The sequence below is a fragment of the Periplaneta americana genome, chromosome 3, assembly GCF_040183065.1.
Source record: "Periplaneta americana isolate PAMFEO1 chromosome 3, P.americana_PAMFEO1_priV1, whole genome shotgun sequence".
NCBI classification, from domain to species: Eukaryota; Metazoa; Arthropoda; class Insecta; order Blattodea; family Blattidae; genus Periplaneta; species Periplaneta americana.
Window position 1 is genome coordinate 206,534,140 of NC_091119.1, and position 25,603 is coordinate 206,559,742.

The 25,603-nt window shown below is 34.0% G+C and overlaps 1 protein-coding gene and 1 non-coding gene across 2 annotated transcripts; one reads left to right on the forward strand and one right to left on the reverse strand.

The window, feature by feature from the left end:
* The first annotated feature begins 399 nt into the window (after nt 1–399).
* Nucleotides 400–23,610, forward strand: LOC138697188 (uncharacterized). Its single transcript, XM_069822756.1, has 9 exons — nt 400–479; nt 8,796–8,935; nt 11,010–11,106; nt 12,792–12,838; nt 13,988–14,023; nt 15,574–15,691; nt 17,496–17,578; nt 19,762–19,789; nt 22,680–23,610. Exons 1-9 carry the CDS (start codon nt 401–403, stop codon nt 22,730–22,732), a joined length of 681 nt encoding a protein of 226 aa, XP_069678857.1. The 5' UTR covers nt 400; the 3' UTR covers nt 22,733–23,610.
* Nucleotides 5,082–5,154, reverse strand: TRNAY-AUA (transfer RNA tyrosine (anticodon AUA)). Its single transcript has one exon. It is a non-coding gene; the product is annotated as a tRNA-Tyr (tRNA).
* Nucleotides 23,611–25,603: the final 1,993 nt, after the last annotated feature.

The window sequence follows — 25,603 nt, forward strand, 5'->3', positions numbered from 1 at the left end:
CCTGCAAAGTTATTTTGAAGTGAAATTCTTACTTAGATTTTCATCTTCCCAATGTTTTACAGTCAAATGTAATTAATAATATTCAGGAATAATAAACATACAATATATTATCTAACCCATGAACACTGTTCAATTGACCTTACATGTGTGATTTAAATATTCAGCAATATTTCTGATACTGGAAATTACACAGAAGTAATCTTTCGCTAAAATACTGCCAATTATCTGCAGGCTTTTTAACATAAACATTTCACTCGGCTTTGTGTGGCCTGACAGTTGTCGGCTGTGACCTCATTCATCTGCCACCCACAATCCGTTATGCATTGACCCGACGGAAGATGGCTTCCGCACAACGTTGCGTGTGATAGCAAACCGATTCATTTGTCATTTTATCGCCGCCATGGCCGCGAGCAGCGTCACGCTGTGGTTGTCGCTCTTCTGCATTCTTCCGAGAGGTCTTCAACATGCGCTGCACCCAGGTTTGTGTCACTCAGTATTTAAAGGCCATATTCGTAAGTTTACTAGATCTCACATCTGTCACTATGCTGACATTTAGACGTTATAGTAGAACCTCTATTATCCGTGGTAATGAAGTGGGTGAGCTGAACGGTTAATCCAAAAAGTCGGATAACCCATACCATAGAAGACTTTCATAAATTAAGTGTTGCATAATGCAGTTTCGTAATTTTCTCAGTGGTCATATGTTTTAACACATTAGGTAGTGGTTCAGAAGTTTCAAGCATAATAGCTCTGAATAATTTAAGGAAAAATTGTTTCGGGGCCGGGTATCGATCCCCGGACCCTTCGCTTAGCGCGCGAACGCTCTACCGACTGAGCTACCCCAGGAACTATACACGACAACGTCACAATTTTTCCTTTTATATCCACACAACTCACATGAGCTGACAAGACGCCAGAACTCAACTATGAGTGCACTCAAATACTGTGTGACTTAAATTGTGGCTTTCTCTTCTGGGGTAGCTCAGTCGGTAGAGAGTTCGCACGCTAAGCGAAGGGTTCCGGGATCGATACTCGGCCCCGGAACAATTTTTTCTTGAACTTGCTCAAACTTGCTTTACAGGGAGCTACTACCTGAAAGACAGATTTGTATAATACATTCGTTACTGGAGGTACGTTAACAGAAAGCCACAATTTAAGTCACACAGAATTGTGTGCACTCACTGTTGAGTTCTGGTGTCTTGTCAGCTCATGTGAGTTGTGTGGATATAAAAGGAAAAATTGTGACGGTGTCGTGTCGTCCTCGGGTAGCTCAGTCGGTAGAGCGTTCGCGCGCTAAGCGAAGGGTCCCGGGACCGATACCCGGCCCCGGAACAATTTTTCCTTGAAATTATTCAAATCTGCTTTACAGGGAGCTACTATCTGAAAGCCAGATTTGTATAATAGCTGTGTTGGAAAGAGTGGATGAAGAAAGAATAATGCTGAAACTGATCAGGAAGAGAAAATGGAATTGGCTGGGTCACTGGCTGAAAAGAAACTGCCTACTGAAGGATGCACTGGAAGGAATGGTGAACGGGAGAAGATTTCGGGGCAGAAGAAGAGATCAAATAATAGACGGCATTGAGATATATGGATCATATACGGAGACTAAGAGGAACGCAGAAAGTAGAAAAGACTGAAGAATGCTGGGTTTGCAGTGAATGAATGATTTTTTTTTTATTTTATTGGGTTATTTTACAACGCTGTTATCAACATCTAGGTTATTTAGCGTCTGAATGAAATGAAGGTGATAATGCCGGTGAAATGAGTCCGGGGTCCAGCACCGAATGTTACCCAGCATTTGCTCGTATTGGGTTGAAGGAAAACCCCGGAAAAAACCTCAACCAGGTAACTTGCCCCGACCGGGGTTCGAACCCGGACCACCTGGTTTCGCGATCAGACGCGCTGACCGTTACTCCACAGGTGTGGACTAAATGAATTAATGAATTAATTAATTAATTAATTACGGTTTCTAAGGATCAAAGAAACTTCCTATGGTGGATTTCTGTGGAAAGATAGGAAAAATATAGGTCTCAGTTTGTAGATGTAAGTAATTTATACACTTTATTTTGTTTTTTATTAAATCTCGCACAGTTTAACTCTAATCTCGTATTCTGATGTGAGATGAACCACAGTTCCTCTTTTCCAAAACCACTCAATTATGCACTTCTCTTCTATACTTAGCACAACATGTATTCTTTTGGCACTTCTAGAAGACGTTTTGCAGAGAAATTAAACAGGTCAGTCGAACAGTAGACCATAATGTGTAAGGGCAAATGCTTGTAAATCACTCTCTATAAAAAATTACGTAGTAATGTATTGTGCAGTACTCAATATTTTTTCTGCAACAAAAATAGGAGAGAATGACAGACGGATAATCCAACAATCGGTTACTAGGGTGACGGATAATCGGGGTTCTACTGTATTAATAAATTGCAAAGCAAGGATTGCAGAAGTAAGAAAATTAAAAACATACAGAGAAGTATTTAGACCTATTACATAGTCAGCAGCTGGCAAAGAACCTCCAAACCATCCCGTGCCCTTGGACATAAAACGAGTCAGATGACGAGAAAACATTTTTGTTGCAGCAATCGGTGACCTATCAGTTTCATTTCATTATTGTATTCCATAACCTTATATCAGCATTGCAGCTTTGAGATGCTGAACAAGTCAAAAGTTAAACAAAAATATGTAATATATTACATGTGCACATACAAACCTAAATAAGTCATCAGTTGAATAGAAGGTATGAGTTAACTCTGAAACGCAATATCAGAATAAGGAGAGATTTTCCAAAATAATCTATACTTCGAAAACGTGTATTGTACAATATTTTTTGTACGATACCATATTTTCAAAATAATATTTTAAAAAATCTTAATATACAGTACGCACATTATACTATGAACAGCTGACTGAAGGTTAGCAGTGTAGCCAACGTACTAACTTCACCATCAACTTCAATGTGAAGGAGTAAAATTGATTTAGGAACTTGTAATATTTCGTGTTCAATTGGAATAATTTTTATTTCTCTTGTTAAGTGAAATTTCAATTGTTTAAATGAAGTTCAGTAGATTTAAAATGCAGTGATATCCTTCGTATAATGTATATTAACACTGCCTTTTGCAAATTAATTTTACATGCATTGTAGCATTCATAGAAGGCACTGGTTTTCATTACATATATACAGAGCAGTTATTTGTAATATTTCAATATACTTATCTAGGTTGGCAACTCTGAAATCAGTAAAAATCAACTTTCAATCGTGACGGCCATTTGCTGTAACGACGAGACAACATATTATCGTGAAAAAAATTGATTACACATGTCTGTTAAAGTACTTTCCATCCACATTACCCTTTTAAATTAATGAATTGCTATCACAGATGTGCAGAAAATAATTACACAACTACATCAAATCTTCATAACTGTAAATCTGCAGGGAAAACGAATCAAGAATGACTGTCCTAATGCCGATAATGAAATACTGGTCACTGCGAAATAATAGCAATGTAAGAAAAATTGTGATCAGACCTAGTTTGTTTCTCGTCAGTAAATTCACTAACTAGACAACCTGATTTTCATAAATTATAACTGGAAAGTCCCACAGTATTATTTCTTAACAAATCTGACTCCCGCGTCCGAATTGTGCAATGTTTCAAACAAAACAAAGAAAATAGCATCACTCACCACAAAACTGAGTCTTCTAGCGACATCCACAGTCTCCAGACTTATGTATAGATGCTGCATCCAGGCTTCCCTGAAAGTAGAAGATTAAAACAATTTTACTGTATAGTTTGGTAGTATTTACCATAAATAAATACATTAGATCTCCAGCTCAATGTAAAGTCTCGAGAAACTCTTGAAATTGTAAGAAAATATTATTGCCATTGGTGGCAAAAATCGGAACTATACTCATGTTACGTAGCCCGATTGATATTACAGGTATCTATTATACCAACAATTTTATTATTAATAGCATTTTTCATATTACTTTTCAAAGCTAGATCGCACAAAGATTTATCTACATAATTTCACTAGAATTTTTTATTTATCAAGAGAAAATCAAAACTCGAGTGGGATTTAATGCACTATTACACGATTAGAAGAAAGTATATAAAGATTAGAAGAAATAAAGTGTTTTAATACAATAAAATATTAATTGACTTACTAAAATACTAAACTGTCTTGGAAATGTATTTTTGTACCATCTCATCATTACAAATATTCCGCTAGATGGCAGTAGTGTGTTTGATCAGCTGTTCTCTTTTTACCACTTGTGCCAACTATACAATCTTCATTTAACTCTATGGACGATTACTAGTCAAGAAGGCTTTGTTATTCAGTTTCATTTTTATTAAAACAGTTGCATTCCACTTCAATTATTATCAATATATATTAAACAATCTCTGATACGTGACTATCCATAATGTCATGCAGCAGAAGCTGTAACATAACCTAAATAATATAAACAATATAAATGATATAAAAGTTTTAATTAAGGATGATGAAATAAACATGAATCATTTTAAAAGGTACAATTATTGAAAGCTGACAACAAACAAATGCTAGGGAGATGATAAAAACAAACAAATGCTAAGGAGGTGATACAAATTGTAAGATACGCAGCCATGATTGATTGAAACACGTCGTGCCGTACCGTTTTATTGGTCAAATGTAGTATGACGTAGTAAAAGTGTAATAGTCAGTTCAAATGAAATGTTTAAGCACAACATGCAAACTACATAATTATGGTTTTTAATTTAACACATGCCTATGAATATAATGATTGAACATTAAACTGAAATCATTCACAACAGATTTCCTCTGCTATCTGAACTGTTCATATCAACGACCTCTGTCTAATTTTAAAACATATGAGAATCGCCAACACCTAGTTAGACCAGCTGAAGAAAAGTGACCAATATGGCTACTTCGTATTTGAATGAAATTTTAAATCGACTATACAAAAGACGATTTTACACTTCATTATTAATAACAATGTTATAAAACTGGCAAATTATTCAAAACGTTATTCATAATATAGGCTAAGTCTAAAATTAATATTTGAGGAGAAAAATTCGCTCCGGCGCCGGGGATCGAACCCGGGTCCTTGGTTCTATGTACCAAGCGCTCTGACCACTGAGCTACGCCGAATTCAATCCACAGCACGGAACGGAACCCTCCCCCTTCAATGTTTCCCTTTTGGCCTGACTCCAAGTTAGGCATATATGTTGACGTATATGTCCAATGTCAACTGCCATTATACAAGGGCGCACTCAGCTGAGTGACTTGTTTCGCCGGGAATGCGCAGTTTAGTGCACAGTAATCTGTACAGAAATATGCACTGCTAGCTATGACAATATTAAAGATATATATATATATATATATATATATATATATTTTAATTTGTCCTACAGAATATCTGTAATACTGACAATTAATATTTGAGGAGAAAAATTCGCTCCGGCGCACAGTGGTCTAGAATGCAAATTTAGCGGGACATATTAATAACTTTTCAGCTACATAACAGATTTTTATGAAATTTTACACAGTAGTTACAGGTAGCATATATGTTTTGTATACAAACTCTCGTTACGTTGGTATAAGGGGAACTACCCCTTATAGGGGGCGCAATTATGCAAAATTAGAAACTTTTCTCCCATCTGACAGATTTTTATGAAATTTTACACAGTAGTTACAGGTAGCATATATGTTTTGTATACAAACTCTCGTTACGTTGGTATAAGGGGAACTACCCCTTATAGGGGGCGCAATTATGCAAAATTAGAAACTTTTCTCCCATCTGACAGATTTTTATGAAATTTTACACAGTAGTTACAGGTAGCATATATGTTTTGTATGCAAGCTCTGATTACGTTCGTATAAGGGGAACTACCCCTTATAGGGGGCGCAATTATACAAAATTACAAACTTTTCTCCCATCTGACAGATTTTTATGAAATTTTACAAAGCAGTTACAAGTAGCATATATGTTTTGTATACAAGCTCTGATTACGTTCGTATAAGGGGAACTACCTCTTATAGGGGGCGCAATTATACAAAATTAGAAACTTTCCTCCCAACTGACAGATTTTTATGAAATTTTACAAAGCAGTTACAAGTAGCATATATGTTTTGTATACAAGCTCTGATTACGTTCGTATAAGGGGAACTACCCCTTATAGGGGGCGCAATTATGCAAAATTAGAAACTTTCCTCCCATCTGACAGATTTTTATGAAATTTTACACAGTAGTTACAGGTAGCATATATGTTTTGTATAGAAGCTCTGATTACGTTCGTATAAGGGGAACTACCCCTTATAGGGGGCGCAATTATACAAAATTACAAACTTTTCTCCCATCTGACAGATTTTTATGAAATTTTACAAAGCAGTTACAAGTAGCATATATGTTTTGTATACAAGCTCTGATTACGTTCGTATAAGGGGAACTACCCCTTACAGGGGGCGCAATTATACAAAATTATAAACTTCTCTCCCATTTGACAGATTTTTATGAAATTTTACACAGTAGTTACAGGTAGCATATATGTTTTGTATACAAGCTCTGATTACGTTCGTATAAGGGGAACTACCCCTTATAGGGGGCGCAATTATACAAAATTAGAAACTTTTGTCCCATCTGACAGATTTTTATGAAATTTTACAAAGCAGTTACAAGTAGCATATATGTTTTGTCTGCAAGCTCTGATTACGTTCGTATAAGGGGAACTACCCCTTATAGAGGGCGCAATTATACAAAATTAGAAACTTTTCTCCCATCTGACAGATTTTTATGAAATTTTACACAGTAGTTACAGGTAGCATATATGTTTTGTATACAAACTCTGATTACGTTCGTATAAGGGAACTACCCCTTATAGGGGGCGCAATTATACAAAATTAGTAACTTTTCTCATATTTAACAGATTTTTATGAAATTTTACAAAGTAGTTACAGGTAGCATATATGTTTTGTATACAAGTTCTGATTACGTTGGTATAAGGGGAACCACCCCTTATAGTGGGGGCGCAATTAGACAAAATTAGTAACTTTTCTCCTATTTGATAGATTTGTATGAAATTTTACAAAACAGTTACAAGGAACATATATGTTTTGTATACAAGCTCTGATTACGTTCGTATAAGGGAACTACCCCTTATAGGGGGCGCAATTATACAAAATTAGTAACTTTTCTCATATTTAACAGATTTTTATGAAATTTTACAAAGTAGTTACAGGTAGCATATATGTTTTGTATACAAGTTCTGATTACGTTGGTATAAGGGGAACCACCCCTTATAGTGGGGGCGCAATTAGACAAAATTAGTAACTTTTCTCCTATTTGATAGATTTGTATGAAATTTTACAAAACAGTCACAAGGAACATATATGTTTTGTATACAAGTTCTGATTACGTTGGTATAAGGAGAACTACCCCTTTTAGGGGGCACAATTAGACAAAATTAGTAACTTTTCTCCTATCTAACAGATTTTTATGAAATTTTACAAAGTAGTTACAGGTAGCATGTATGTTTTGTATACAAGCTCTCATTACGTTGGTCAAAGTGTAAGTACCCCTTATAGGGGGGGCGCAATTAGACAAAATTAGTAACTTTTGTCCTATTTGAAATTTTATACAGTAGTTACACTTAGTACATTTTATTTGTGTACAAACTCTGTTTACGTTGGTATGAACAGAAGCGCCCCATACAGGGGGATGCATCTAGACAAAATCTTATAGGGGAGAAAATGTAACATTTTAGGTACTATTGCACCTTTTGGACACTCGGAAAGCTTATTTGGTACATAATTGACAAGCTGTCATCTTGAATTCCCTGAATTATATTGCGGAAGTAGATTCGGCTCACAGATATTGAAATAACTGCAACCGAGAAAAATTGCACTACTGCACCTCGAAAGAATAGTGCTCATGAATTATTACTTCCGCAAATCTTCGCACCTTAAGACTAGATTTAAAATAGAGGTAAATAGTGGAGGAAGTGAAAAAAAATCATTTTTGGACGAACCAAAGGGGTTTTTTTTTTCTCTACCTTAGCAAAGTCTGCCCTCAATGGTTATATTTATATTTTGTCCCGTGTCCATTCATGCTAATTTTACATACTATAATAACATTAAATGTAACACAAACAAACAGTGTTACATACCCAAAGAACTACTTGACATGTTGGTACCAAATATGAATGGAATCGACCACTTACAACAGAGTTACAGCACAAGGAAAACGGCAGACTCGCGGCGCTTGCTGAGTAAGAACGCTGGGTGGCGAAATGTGGCATGTTACCGGCTTCTTATCTCGCTATGCAGCCACCTCCGCTGATTAAGATTATCAATTGAGTGTTACTCAGTTATATAGGTAAAATAATTTAAGGGTTTAATTTCATTTTTTTACATGTCATTTTTCTGCATTTGCCTCCTAAATATGGATTTTAAACCACTGTGGGCGCCGGGGATCAAACCGGGGTCCTTGGTACGTAGAACCAAGGACCCGGGTTCGATTCCCGGCGCCGGAGCGAATTTTTCTCCTCAAATATTAATTGTCGATATTACGGATATTATCCTGTAGGGCAAATTAAAAAAAAAATCTTTAATAAGTCTAAAATTGTCAGATTGGCAACACTTATCATCACCATTTTTTCCCACCATTCCCATCTGAACTCAGCTAGCAACACTCCGATCCCAATGCAGCAAACTGTCTAACTTCCATGATGATACACCTTGCATGATAAGAGTAAAATCTTCTTGGTACTTTTACAGTATTTTGTTCATTGCAGAGGACTCGAGACTGGTGCCAGTTGGCAGCCCTGGAGAGGTGCACAGTAACACTACCCGTGGAAACGTAAAGTCTCTGACAGACAGCACAACGGAGAATATGAACGTTGAAGATGAAGACGACTCGATGAAGGAGCTTGTGGTACGGACTTCGTTTTCATTACTTCCTAAGTCAGAAACCTCACGTTATAAATTCGCTTCTGAAGACCACAATTAAGGTTATGAGTTCGTTCACTGAAGTATCAACTAATGCTAGGCTACAATGAATACTTATTATTGAAAAAAAATCGTTGCGGCACTGGGAATCCAACTCAGGACCTTCAGGTTGGTGCGCTGAGTGCTCTTACCATCTGAGCTTTGCCGGGGCGAATTTTTCTCTATTAATAAGTACCTACGTGATGACTACATAAAGTCACTGATTACACAATGTTCAATAGAGGACGGCGAGGTCCTCTGATAAAGAATATGTATAAATCTAAAATGAACAGTTTTACACAGAACATATGTACGTGTTTAGTTTTTCGTTAGTAAAAATATGTCTGCGGGCAAATAAATTGCGAGAACAGGTATTTTCGGAGTATTTTCCTTTATTCTGTCATTAAAAAATCTTAAAAAGAAAGGAACAAAAAAAACTACTGTACTACATCATTTGTCACAACACAAATTCTATGTGATTTGTACAGAAACTAACAGAAGAAATCTTTGGAAATGGCACCAACGTTTAAGTCTGATGATAACTTCGGGCACTCCAAGTCAGCTATTTTTCTTATCAACTCTGTTATACAGGGACATCATTTTATTTTTACTTCAATTTTTATTGTACCTGAGTTTTTGAATGTACTTCACTCCCACCCCTTCTACTAATGAAGTTCCAACTCCAGACAGAATCAAGGCCGCCTATAGTAAACAGCACTGAGTTAGTGAGTATAGTACGTTCCAGAAATATGTTCGCGTTTTCCAGTGACGAAAGAACTTTCCATATTGAATCATATTTTCGCACAGGTACTGTCCGTTTGCCTACGTCGCATCCCGATTTCCCCCACCTGCTTCTGCACGCCCCTCTGTAAAAGCAGGTCTGTCTTAGCTCTTTTCTGAAAACATTAATTTCTGTTAGGAATTGGACGTTTACGTAATATTGCACAACTGTTTAAAATAACTTAAATAAAAGGGCCTCGTTAAGTAATTAACTGTCACGTGAGTTCCCCCTTTCTACGATCCTGCGGCATAACCACTTGGACTGACAGTAGATAGCATGTCTGAGTAATTTTATCTGTGCGGGTCGGGCAGAAGTGAAGATAGAATTTACGGTACTCTTTTATAGAGTAGGTACAGAATTATATCAACATGAGTTACTAGTACGAAGGACGAAACTGGCAATTGGAATTAGATGCAATAGTCTATAGTGCGATATTATGCACAAAAGAACTGAAGCTTGTATCGAAATGAACGGCCACTATTTTCAAAAATGTGTTTAAATATACATATTATGATTATTTTTCAATTGAACTTCATTCTCTTATTGTACGCTAATGTACTGTAGACAGTATAATAGACACTGCACAATGAATACGTTCGCATGAATAGCTCAGTTCGTGAGTAAAAACACTTATTCTTAATACAGTACTGCATTTTGAGTAAACAAAAACCTAATGAAAATTATCGAACTCAAAATCGCGATATTACCCAGTTTACGTAAATGGATGAACTACTTTTCTTCCCTCCTATACCTAGTAAAGTGATTTGTTTGTGTTTTACGCCGGTATCATCGAACTCCAGTCGTGGAAGGAGGTAGCGAAAGATGTTTCCGGTTCTCTAAAGGTATAGCCAGGTTAATATTAAAAATGTTAGTAAAAATAAAATGATGTCCCCGTATTTTCTAACATGGAAAGAAAGGATAAACGGACGGGTCTCGAACTCCCGATTTCTACATTATCTATCCAATACTTATGCTCTGGAGGTTAGAGATTAACTAAGTACTTTGCAGGCAGCTTATTTAGGTGCCAGTAACTTTGAGACTTGTATAATTTGGCAGTGCTTTGTTTAATTTAATATTCTTCCTACCTCATATATGTTGCCTATCAACAGAAGCAACTCACTTTTAAAATCAGCATACATAAAGAAATCTTGGCATGCATGGATATTATAGCTTCATTTTTTCAGATACAGAAAATAATCTTTTAATACGTATCTTAAAGTGTACCATCGTCATTTTCCAGTGGTGCTGCAATGGTCCTTCTAGTGATAAAAATGACACAAAGGAATACGAAGGAATTATGCAGGAATGCAGGACTGAAGTAAGCAAGAAGCTGGAAAGTAAGTAGACTTAATTACTTCATGTGATGATATTACTAATTTTTCATCCTACAGAATTCTCCGTTATTAATAAACAATTAATTACTTTACTGACGGGTTCGCTTGTATAAGAATAAATTCACAGGATGTTCCAATGAACATGCAACAAATTACCTAGTACAAATGTAATGTTTAAGTTTACTATCTGATCAATTAATCCGTTCCGTCCTTGCTGTTTTTAGTCGCTAATACATAGCAAGTTTCAAAGTGGTAGAGTAAGTGGATGGTTTTGATAGACTGTGGTTCTCCTAAACGGCCTCACGTGATGAAACGTTCAGAACTTGATGAACTTCGACATTTATGTTGAAACGATGGCTGAATATCTGGAGTTTTCACAAAACTCAACATTTCCATATGAAGAGTCCACTGCAAAAATGATGGATGTCACTTTCTTGTCGAAAATGAACCAAGACTGTCAATGCATAGCTTAAGACATATAGAATGTACATACAGAGTTATATGGCATTAACACTGATAGTCATTGTCCAGTAATGATCGGAAAATCACAGTTAAGCTTTGAGCGCTAAGCATTTCAGACTTTCAATTGCGTCTCCTGCAAAATGTATTCCAAATGACATCCATCATTCTTGCAGTGGACTCTTCATTTCTTTCCGTTATTATAAGATTTTTTTCCTAGATTCATGTGGCTCTCAGAATGAAAGTTTTACCATAATTGCTATGCTTACTGGTTATCTAGAAGATTCCGCAGTTTAAAATAAACTTTCTTCCTATCCCTTGTAATAGTTACCATAATCGAGTCATTGGTTTGTCTACTTTCTAGCGAAATAAACTATGTCGTCATGGTCAAATGTATTCTAAGATCCACACAAAAATGTTCTACAATTCTACTGAAAACACCGCATTTGTGGCTTAGCACTATCGCTCTAGTTTTTCATCCAGACTATCCGTGTGAAATTTGTAGTGGACAAAGCAGACGCAGAAATTTTGTCGGGATACTCCCGTTTTCCTTTTCCATTCCACTAACATTCTCCATCTTTCCCTCATGTATCTATCATTTCCAGTAATTAAAAATAAGCTCGGGGTTTGTATGGGTGTCCGATGTTGATAGAGACTTAATGGACCCAGGAATGGAACCTGGCTCTGTCAAGACTGATGCAGTATGACTCGCATGTCGGCACCTGGACACGAATACCAACCAGGTCACCTGTCAGACTAGAATAATCGCGTATAGGATATAAAATTAGCCCTAAGTGCATAGGTGCATTGCGGCACCGGTCCTTGAAAACCCAGCCAGCTAAACGGTCTATTGAAGTCACCTTCCGCTATGCGAGACAATTAAATATTCGCTTAAATTCCACACATTATGCAGTCTATTCGATTGTGACCTTCGAAAATTAGTCATAACTTGAAAAGAGTTACAACTGCAGTACAGAAATATCTTAATTCTTTGAACAACCAAAAAAAGAAACAAAAGTGTCACATTTTAAAGCCAAAATTACAAGTTGTTACGCAGATATATATTAATGAAGTGGGAAATGTACACTAATTTCAATCTTTTGCGTCTTACTTTATATTAACCAATTCTTTTTATTCTTCTTCCTCACCAACACCACCAAACCCCTCTCACATTGAATATTCCGACCGTGAATAATGTCACACTCATTAACTGTTGTCTAAATTTTCAGATATGACACATTTACCGAACAAACAACGCACTCGCAATGAAATGGACGTAAGTATCAATGTCTTAAATTTTTGTAACACTATCGAAATGTACGACGAATATTGGGATAAAAGCATTGTTGTGTTAAAGGAATATTCATTTAACAACACTTGCGTTTAAGAAATATTCATTTAACAACATTGTTATGTTTAAGAAACAATCATTTAACTACATTTTGTGTCCAAGGAACATTCCTTTAACAATATTGTTGAGTGTAAGGAATATTCTTTTAACAATATTGTTGTCAGCAAGAAATATTCCTTTAACTACATTGTTGTGTCTAAGGAATAATCTTTTAACAATATTGTTGTCTGCAAGGAATATTCCTTTAACAGCATTGTTGAGTGTAAGGAATAATCTTTTAACAATATTGTTGTCTGCAAGGAATATTCCTTTAACAGCATTGTTGACTGTAAGGAATAATCTTTTAACAATATTGTTGTCTGCAAGGAATATTCTTTTAACAGCATTGTTGAGTGTAAGGAATAATCTTTTAACAATATTGTTGTATGCAAGGAATATCCCTTTAACAACATTGTTGAGTGTAAGGAATAATATTTTAACAATATTGTTGTCTGCAAGGAATATTCCTTTAACAACATTGTTGAGTGTAAGGAATAATATTTTAACAATATTGTTGTCTGCAAGGAATATCCCTTTAACAACATTGTTGAGTGTAAGGAATAATATTTTAACAATATTGTTGTCTGCAAGGAATATTCCTTTAACAGCATTGTTGTGTATGAGAAATATTTAAAAAGTCATAAAAATATCAACAAAATTATCAACAAGCGACAACCTAATTCAAAAGCAGAAGCACACATTTTTTGAATGGGATGTAGATCCTATGTTATATGCAGCAGCAGCAGCTGATTATTAATAATTTAGTAACAGTAACAGTAGTACAGTATAATCGTGAAGATTTATGTATTTCACTTCAATAATTGTTGTGCTCATTTCTATTTTTACAACGCTAATTTTTCAATGGGTTTGGTGTTCACCTTTCGTCTATCTATCTCAAACAAAAATCTTACTAAGTCACAACTTGTATGAGAGCCAAAACAAATCATGCAAAAGGCCGAAAAGTAGTAGCACAATAAAATATAACAGTAAGTTTTGTGTTATACTGAGGTTCATTACTTCACTGCTTTCTTTCAGTGCCTCATGCAGTGTACGTTTCGGAGATATAAAGCGGTGAGTACTCGACTGAACCATTTCACATCATAAAATTATGAACATTTACATTATTATGGTTTCGAACCCCGTATTGGGCACTGATGTTTGTAGATTTCACAGGTTTATACTGAGACTTGGCATCCACCAGACCTCAAAGACACCTGGTTGAGTTCGCAGGAAAATTTTATGATTAATCATTATCGAAAAAAGTCAGTTTTCTCTATAACTACATTACCTAGGATAACAAATGTTTTCACTGCCCATTATGGAATGTTTTCTTGAGTACACTGCTATCAAAGATTTCTAGCTAGTATTACTTCCTTTAGTTGTACAATTGTGTTAATCTGTGCAATAATTTCTAAACCAAATATCAGTTTCCAATGCACTTACATTTTCAGAACTTCACAAATTTTTATATTAATGCTTCTGATAAGTGCCCTGATGGTGTTAGTTGGGAGGCCGGAGGGAAAAAGACCTTTAGGGAGGCCGAAACGTAGATGGGAAGATAATATTAAAATGGACTTGAGGGAGGTGGGATATGATGATAGAGAATGGATTAATCTATCTCAGGATAGGGACCGATGGCGGGCGTATGTGGGGACGGCAATGAACCTCCGGATTCCTTAAAAGCCAGTAAGTAAGTGTCCTGATATAGCGAGTTAACCATTAGGTCACTTCAGGGCATGACTTGTGTTTTAATCCATTTTTTTTTCACAAAAATTGTTTGTTGTAATTTTTTTAATATTTATAATTTTTTTCCTTCGGAATGGTGTACTTTTTTATCAAAATCTTTCACCTATTGTATGTAGTTAAATGTTCTGTACACCCACAAAAAATATCAGAGATTTAAGTTGAATACTTTTTCAGAAAAGTGTACATGAAATGTAAAAAAAATCAAACTTTCGGGAAATGGCAAAAAAAATGGGCTTCTTTTAAATACTAACTAGAAATCTTTGATAGCAATGGACTCAGAAAACATTCCATAATGGGCAGTAAAAAAATTATTATCCTAGATATTGTAGTTTTAGAGAAAACTAACTTTCTTTCAACAGTGATTAATTATGAAATTGCCCTGAGAATTCTACCAGTTGGCCTTAAAGGATTCAAGTCAGGAGTATTAAAGGGAATGCTGTAGCTCAGGAGAACTTTAGCGAGCAACGTGTATATGAGCGCAAGCAAATGGCAATCAAAGTCCAAATCTTCCCAACCTCGTATCATAATATACTGTACTATTACAGCTTATGCTCCAGAATACTATTAACGCAAGTTTGATCTATTGTTAAAGCTTACACTTTAAGCGTAAGACACTCGCATTACGCGTGGTCAACACGACGCTAAGGCCTTCATCAAAGCAATATCGAACAAGACACTGACAATACATAAACATCTATGCCCTGAAGAGAATTCGAACTCATGAACGTGCTCACCAATTCTATATCTTACCTATCTGAATAACACGATCTATAAAGTGTATTTATATTTAATTAATCATAAATTATAATTTTAAAATACCAGCCTTCATTAGGCGGAATACACTGTTATCAGCAATTTGCTTATTTTTGTTTCAGGTGGATGACGAAGGTAACATTCAGAAGTCCGCTTACGATATAATTACAAATCAATTAGACCTCAGAGACCAGCTGATACTAGAGAAAATATCACAAGTTTGTGTCAAATCACACGAAGGTAAAAATAAGAACAATGTTACGCCTGATATTTTCAAAAGTACTATTACTGTTCAGAACATGGAATAAATGTCATAATTTTCTTCAAAAAACTATGCAAATACTTCAACTTTAATCATTCATTCATGCCCAACGTCAGGTCTTTCACTGCAAATCCAGCATTCTCCAGTCTTTCCTATTTTCTGCCTCCCTCTTAGTCTCCTCATATGATCCATATATCTTATTTTCGTCTATCACCTGATATCTTCTTCTGTCTCGAACTCTTCTCCCGTTCACCATTCCTTCCAGTGCATCTTTCAGAGGACAGTTTCTTCTTAAACGGTGATCCAGCCAATTCCTTTTTCTCTTCCTGATCAGTTTCAGCATCATTCTTTCTTCATGCACTCTTTTCAACACAGCTTCATTTCTTAGTCTGTCTGTCCATTTCAGACGCTCTAGCCTTCTCCATATCCACATTTCAAATACTTCTAGTCGCTTCTCTTCACTTCGTCGTTATGTACATATTTCTGACCCATACAATTCTACACTCCATACAAAGCACTTCACTAGCCTTTTATATATATTATTACAATTATTATTATTATTATTATTATTATTATTATTATTATTATTATTATTATTTTCTCATGAGCTGAACTGTCATCTGCCTCTGGCTGTTGCACAGTACATTAAATATTAGTAAATAAACAAATAAATTAGTAAATAAATAAATAATTATTATGCATGATCTAGGCGTTAGCGATTAAGTTTATATGAATTGTTATCCCTTGCATATAATGTTAGTTGGGAGGCCGGAGGGAAAAAGACCTTTGGGGAGGCCGAGACGTAGATGGGAAGATAATATTAAAATGGATTTGAGGGAGGTGGGATATGATGGTAGAGACTGGATTAATCTTGCTCAGGATAGGGACCAATGGCGGGCTTATGTGAGGGCGGCAATGAACCTCCGGGTTTCTTAAAAGCCAGTAAGTAAGTAAATCATCCCTTGTTCAGGTGTCCTAATGACATACATTTATGTACCTATACACACATACATTCAGGGATTTTTTGGGTGACTGTGTGACAAACTTTGAGATGAGATAGGTGCTACCAAATGGAACAACTTTTGCTTACAAACCCATATCCAGTACGAAGCTACATATCGTTGAAAGCAGCGAGTTTTTCGCATGACAGTTTTGACTCATCATCTTTCTTATTAAATGCCTGAAATTACAGCAACCTGATGGACGTATCTCCATCTTCGGTTGCGTAATACTAAGGGGTTCTTGAAAGTATTCGACAGTTAATGATGACACGATGCAATGTATGAAACGAGCTGGGTGGACGCCAGGTTGTAAACCGACTTTAAACCACAGACAATGTATTGTACGTACATTAATTGTGTAAAAATATACTGACATGTAATCACTTGTAAATTGTGTAGTACATTTGTTAATTTAGAACATGTACGCACTTGAGCTGTAAATAAAGGAGAGAGAAAAAGAGTCCCCCCCAAACAAAGTAGTTACTTCCTCGTTCAACGCATCCTACCTTGCAAACGAGAAAATACTTATTGAATAATAGTCATGAATGAAACTGTTTTCAAAGTTATGTAAATCTGTACTGGAATAACACAAGATATGGATTTATAAGTAAACCTTGACACCACACCTCAAAGTTTGTCACACACTCACTCAAACTCCCTGTATACACATACACGAATTCATACATACATACATACATACATACATACATACATACATACATACATACATACATACATACATATCCGCATACATTTCTCATGTCAATTTGCATTGTTACAGAAAACGGCAGATACAGTATGCACCATGTCTGTAGGCCTGCTGCCAACCAGTTCATCCATTGTGTGTACGACATGATGAACATGGTAAGTCTTTGGACCTGAACAACTTATCAATGTCTTTCACCAGTTATTTCTTGAGTTGAATAAAACATTTGGTTATCCATCGCTGGTAGAATTTGTGATGGCGAGATGAGGCGGAAGATTCGCCATAGATTACCTGATATTCACCTTAAGGTTGGGGAAAACCTCGGAAAAATCAACCGTTAATCAGCCCAAGCGGGAATAGAACCCGAGCCTGAGTGCAATTCCGGATCGGCAGGCAAGCTGCTTAGCCGACTAAGATCCAGTTAAATGCACGGAGAGAACAAATTAATATCACTAAAGTCAAAACAAGTTAAGAACAACCGGAGACAACTTCGTTAGATGCTATACACAACAAACCAATTAAACTGAAGAACCATACTTCCAATTTTTTTAATTTAATTTTTATTTTTGTATTTATTTATATAGTTATTCATTCATTCATTTGTGCCCTGACTGATTTAGAGATTCATTTATCCATCCTTTAATTTACTCGATTTTTTATTTTATTTATTTATTTTTATTGCCTTGCAACACAGAATATCTCACAATAAAATTTAAAACGAAAAATTATATAAACAGGTTTATTTATTTATTTACTTACTTATTTATTTACTTCCTTACTTATTTATTTACTTCCCTACTTACTTATTTATTTATTTATTTATCTATTTATTTATTTACTTACTTATTTACTTACTTATTTACTTACTTCTTATTTATTTATTTACTTCCTTATTTATTTATTTACTTCCTTACTCATTTATTTACTTCCTTACTCATTTATTTATTTACATATTTATTTATTTACTTACTTATTTACTTACTTATTTGCTTGTTTATTTACTTATTTATTTATTTATTCATTTATTCATTCATTCATTTAATTATTCATTTATTCATATACCTACTTATTCATTTATTTATTCATTCACTTATTTATTTACTTATTCATTTATTCATTCATTCATTCACTTATTTATTTACTTATTAATTTATTCATTCATTCATTCACTTATTTATTTACTTATTCATTTATTCATTCATTCACTTATTTATTTACTTATTCATTTATTCATTCATTCATTCACTTATTTATTTACTTATACATTTATTCATTCATTCATTCATTCACTTATTTATTTACTTATTCATTTATTCATTCATTCATTCACTTATTTATTTACTTATTCATTTATTCATTCATTCATTTAATTATTCATTTATTCATTCATTCATATACTTACTTATTCATTTATTTATTCCTTCATTCATTTATTTACTTATTCATTTATTTATTCCTTCATTCATTTATTTACTTATTCATTTATTCATTCATTCTTTCATTCATTCATTTATTTACTTATTCATTTATTCATTCATTCATTCATTCACTTATTTATTTACTTAATCATTTATTCATTCATTCACTTATTTATTTACTTAGTCATTTATTCATTCATTCATTCATTCATTCACTTATTTATTTACTTATTCATTTATTCATTCATTCAATTATTTATTTACTTATTCATTTATTCAACCATTCATTCACTTATTTATTTACTTATTCATTTATTCAACCATTCATTCACTTATTTATTTACATATTCATTTATTCATTCATTCACTTATTTATTTACTTATTAATTTATTCATTCATTTATTTACTTATTCATTTATTTACTTACTTATTCATTTATTCATTCATTCACTTATTTATTTACTTATTAATTTATTGATTCATTTATTTACTTATTCAGTTATTTACTTACTTATTCATTTATTCATTTATTTACTTATTTATTTATTCATTTATTTACTTATTCATTTATTCATTTATTTACTTATTCATTTATTCATTTATTTATTTATTAATTCATTCATTCATTTATTTATTTACTTATTCATTTATTTATTCATTCATTCATTTACTTATTCATTTATTTATTCATTCATTCATTTACTTATTCATTTATTTATTTATTTATTTTATTTATTTATCTATCTATTCATTTATTTCATTACTTTTTTTCCCCGCACTAAAAATTTACATAAATAAATTGCAATGGTGCATTTCAAAATTACATGTACTGTATCTAGTTTACAATTGCATTAATAAATCTAGTATTTACGTCGATACACAGTTATATAGGCTTGCTTCATTAATTTTTTTTATTTTACAGCACTGTCCAAAGGAGAAGCAACCAAATAGTAAGTTTTTCTCTCTTTCTGTCTATGCTGATTTTACTCACTAGTAATAACAAATAATCAGCAAGTCAAGTTATGGTTATATAAAAGATACAAATACTTCTTTTTGTTTCCTATATTTTAGTGTAACACAACTGACTGCTTCCTCGGGAATCAGCGTATAATTTTCTCATTTATCTCACACATTAATTGCAAATTTTTCTACCTCTATAGCTTTCTATTATAATCACAATTTTCTTTAGACGTAATTTACAAAATTGATTAAGCCTGTTGTCAAAATAATTCCAACTTAAATGACAACAAATTATCCAAGTACAGTATTCGAAAATGTATAGTGTTAACATAAATTGTTAAACGTACAAATGAGTTAGGGTAATTCTAAAGATCATAATATTTTTCTTCGTTCAATGATCAAAGCCAAGGCACGGCAATATTTGTAACAGATTTTTTATGATGTCACATCATGATGTACAAGGGATGGATAAAAAGTTATGGCAACACTACTGTCACGTGACGATGGTGCGCTCGAGAGCTGCCAGCTGTGCGGACATGAACAAGGACTGTTAGACGAGTTAGTGCAGCCAGCGGCGACAGTACTCTGTCAATCTACTGCAGTGTGTAAAATGTTGACTTTTATAGGGAGAGTGCGAGCGCCCTAAGATCACGTTTACAAAACTAGACCAACGTTCCTGCATCAAAATTGATGTGGCACGAGGTCGTAGTGCACAAGAATGTTTTCAGGGACTGCGTGAAGCACTACCACCTTCGTCCAGCTCTCAGGAGAAAACGACGACACTTGGTGGTACAGAACCCCATCATTCTTCATGACAATGCAAGGAGTCACACCGCTGCTACTGTCAAGGACCTCTTGCGCCGCTGGCAATGGGAGATTCTGGAACATCCACAGTAGTCACTCGATATGAGTCCATGCGATTACGATCTTTTCGCCAAAGTGAAAGAAAAACTGTGAGGGACCCGGTGCAATACCAGAGATGAAGTTATCTGTGCTATAGGGCGGTCAATACGGAACATCAACAAAGATGGACACGCTGATGGTGTACGACTTAATTTAAATGCAAGTAAATCGCAGGCAACCTTAATAGAACATCAAAGATCGAAGTGTGACAAACAAAATTTGCCACCGATAATTGTAAATAATACTACTATTCCATACAGTACGACTGTGAAGAACCTTGGTATTTATATGGATTGTCACGTGGAATGGAATAAACAAGTGAATCACACTTCCAAAAAAATATTTTCCATTATTCACTCATTAAAGCGACTGAAGCACTTTCTTCCTGATAAATTAAAATTAATCCTTGTACAAACACTCGTGATGCCACACTTTGACTACTGCGATATTATATTAAGTAACCTAAATGCAAATTTGAGCAGCAGGCTACGTGTGCATAATGCGTGCGTCCGTTATATTTGTAATATTCGTAAGTATGATCATGTTTCCCCGTCTTTCCAAACTCTGTCTTGGCTAAGGCTAAGCGATCGACGAGCCCTGCATTCTCTTGTTCTCTTATTTCAAATTCTGCGCACCGCTACCCCAATCTATTTGGCTTCTCGTTTTCAAAATTTATCCGCATATCATCAGCTAAGTACAAGATCTCATTATAACAATTTACTCTTTATATCCTACCACAAGACATCTTTATATTCTTCATCCTATACAGTTTCAGTTGCTAGAAATTGGAACTCGCTTCCGAGTGATATAAGGTGTTGTTGGACAATAGCTTCATTTAGGTCAAAATTACATAAATTCTTACTTAACAGATGAATTGCTGATTAATATTTGTTGCTTATAATGAAACTAACATCTGTCCATTCTTATTATTATTATCTTTAATTTCTCTAAATAGATTTACAAAACCTCTAATGGCAATTACATTAATATTCTCATTATAGAAATAGAAATATATATATTCTCCCTGTAATATAGTCCTAGTAACCTCATATTAAATTAATTTTCATTATTTTACTATCTCAAATAATAAATTAATTATAATTCATTGAATTAAATTAGCTCATAAATTAAGTTACTACTTTACCTTATAGATTTATCTAAATTTAAATAAATGTGTAGTGAAGATTATTGCTGGAGAACCTTTTAAGTGTAGTGAAAATATTTGTAATTTAAATTTATGTATTGTATTGATTAAGGCTGGTTGAGTGGAAGAGAAGGCCTTATGGCCTTAACTCTGCCAGCGAAAATAAAACATTATTATTATTATTATTATTATTATTATTATTATTATTATTATTATTATTACGACGCCTTCCAAACATTTGGTAAAAGGTGATAAATAATGGGGGTGACTATATTCAAGGTACGTAAATGTTGTATCCCTGTGAATAAAGCCATGTCGGAATTATCGAACTGTTGCCATTATTTTTTATCCAACGTTTTGTAGATGTATTCATAATTTGCGAAATTTAATTTAGTTCTACAAATTACTGAAACACGGATGAGTATTTTGAATATATATATATATATATATATATATATATATATATATATATATATATATATACACACACACACACACACACACACACACACATAATCAGTGGGTCATGTTTAGAAATGACCAGGCTTTGACACTTTGTAAAACAAGACAACTTCAATCTTTCATAGCTGATGGTTAATGTCTTACATATGTCAACGAGAAGTAATTAAAAGCTGATTCGTTTTTTTTTCCCCGCACGAAACAGCTGAGCGTTAGTATGCTGTAACACATCAGGAATATTTCATTTCTCATATTGTCCCCTATTACTCAAAGATTACTCGCACTTATTCCCTTATAGCCTAAACCTGCACATATGCGCACGTATGTATACCTCTGTGTGTCTTAACTCATACAATCTCGTAATTTTATTCCAGATGAGATATGCAACATGCATCGTGAGGAACTGAAGATGAAGTATAATATATGAATATGAAGGAACAAAAGGAACAATGTATTACGCAGAAAGTAAACGGCAAGCTTGTCTTATATTACTTCCGAATTTCGGAGAATAATCAACTCTCAAGTTTCGAACAGCTGTTATTTCACTTGAAATACAATCTTGTGTCACAATGGAGTATGTGCAATAGATACATTATATTGTAAGTTATTCACATATATGAGAGAAATGTACAATTAAATGAGGTTGTGGAAGCAAATCCGTTTCCGTAATGATGTAACATTCGAAGAGTCCACTTCAAGAATGATGGATGTCGCGTTCTTGTCTAAAATGAACCAAGACTGTCAATGCATAGCTTAAGATATATAGAATGTACATAGAGAGTTATATGGCATTAACACTGATAGTCATTGTCCAGTAATGATCGGAAAATCACAGTTAAGCTTTGAGCGCTAAGCATTTCAAACTTTCAATTGCTTCTCCTGAAAAATGTATTCCAAATGACATCCATCATTCTTGCAGTGACTCTTCATTTGTCCACGTAACAGATACTTCCACAAGATAATTCGTGAAGTCGTTGCATGAATTGTTATGATTTACAGCACATATCCAATGGGTATCGTGGACAGATTTCGCATTGTTGCAATTAATGATAAAGAGTAAAGATGTTAGCATAGTGTTTGTTGTATAACCTAGAAAATAATACTTAAAAGTGGTAGATTTCAAAATATATATATGTTATTTCACAAATTATCTTATCATTGTTAGTATATTTCATCATGAAATTGGTGGCAAATTAACTTGTGTACAACAAACTCTGTTCAGATATTCACAACTCAGGAACGTAGGTAAGACTATAAAGTATAATGGATGTAAGAGTAATAAATGTATTTAAAAATGTAAAGAAATGTTTCACCCTTTAACGCAATTTATGCATATAAGCTTATGAGAATTTACACGGTTGTGAGGATTCATTCATTTAAGATACATTGTCTAGGTTTATTATTTTATTTGTATATACATGACCTGTACGGGAAAAGAATAGCATTTCCAAGTTACTGTAACATTTCACAAATTACACTAATAATATTACTTGTAATTCTTGCTTCTCTTAAGGGGACACTCAACTATATTTTGGAACTTTTTTCCTATTTGACCAATCTTCTTCAAATTTGGAGAAAAAGTTTAATATACACATGGAAAGTAACATGCAAAATCTCAGCTAATTAGATCCAATACTTTTCAAAATAAAAAATATTTCAATTTTTAATCAATTATTAATTGAAATATCACTTTTAATTATCATTTTTTTATTTTTTGGCTTTGTGCATTTGACTGTGACTTCTCAATCAATAGGGGAAGAATTCTGCGTATTGATTTAGTTCTGTCACGTAAATTAGTGTAAATTTTTTTTTCTATGAAATTAAATTTTAAATTTGTTAATGATTAAAAAATCATAAATAGCTTCAAACAGATATATTGTAAAACTGATACACAAAATGATACTTTTTCTCCAATTTTTAAGTTGAGTGTCCCCTTAATGTAATTACACTTTAAAAAACATAATTACCAAGTTTAGGGCAATGAAAATTATGAAAAAATTGTATATCAAATAAAAGATAAAATTAACAATTAATTTTACTGCAGTGTACAGTTAAGACCCGTGTAAGATAAAAATTGTAATATATTATGTGATACTTGCATAAGTGTCACACTTTAATTATTTGGGAAAGATTATATTATATCTACGATAAATTTCTAAAAAGAAAACTTTCTAGATTCCAACTTGTGTGCGGAAAAATTAAGAGAACATATTATTAGATGCGAGAGTATCTATTTTAAAGTTCTTAAACTTTAAGAGTTGTATCATTTATTTCACTTCTTTTCATTTGAAAACTTAAAGACGAAAGAGTAACTGCACTTCTGAGACAAAATCCAGTGTTATACGATTGTTTGCCATTTATCAACTTTTGAGGGCATCAATGTATATTTTGAGCAGGTTACTTCAAAGTTAGTATTTTTCGTCACTTTCAAAAAAATATTGTGATTTAGAATATTTTCTATGCTTTCCTTTCCTTCCTTTTTATGATTAATTTACTTGTATCTATGAATCCTAAAAATTACAGAGCGTTTGACACGATAATGTTTAACGGTGCTACAAATAGCGCCTTCGTCTACAGCTACTGACTACTCTCCACTGATCGCCTGCACCAGGTACGGCAGCTTTATCCCTCTCCCTTCTACACCACGGTGCATGTTCAGATACACTCCTTATCCGATACTCATTTCAGGTAGTGTTGTCAACCACTGCCTTAGACCGACTACAAAAGCAAGCACATATCTATCATTCTCTAGGAAAGCGTGACCTGAGTAGACCAAGGAAGAGATGGACGGATTCAATTAGCCTCGGAATGGGATGGCAATGACCCAGCTTCCATAGGGGGAGGGGAAGAAGAAGAAGAATAATAATAATAAAGGAAATTATAATTTTCAACTTTTATTTTACAAAGGACTAGATCTATTATAGTTGCGACGCTGTTATTCCCGGCGTGACTCCTCCTCTTTGCTTACCTCTTAGGAAGTGAAGGTTCTATAAAGTCTAGGTAGGTAGTATCGTTCGCCATTTTTGTTCTTTCGTTGCCGAGCTACAATACGAGGAATCTATTTACCACACCGTTAAACATTATCATGTCGTAGCTCCTATGATAATAAATCAAACGCACTGCAATTCAGAAAATAATTGAGCGGCAAATAACGTCCTCGTGTGCTTTCTGCGAACGCCAACGAAAGAGCCAAAATGGCGGGCGATTATATTAAGTGTTTATAGAGCCTTAGGAAATGTTTAACGTCTTCATCAGCGAATCACAAGACGCAAACTTTTAAATGCAGCCGACCTGCAAC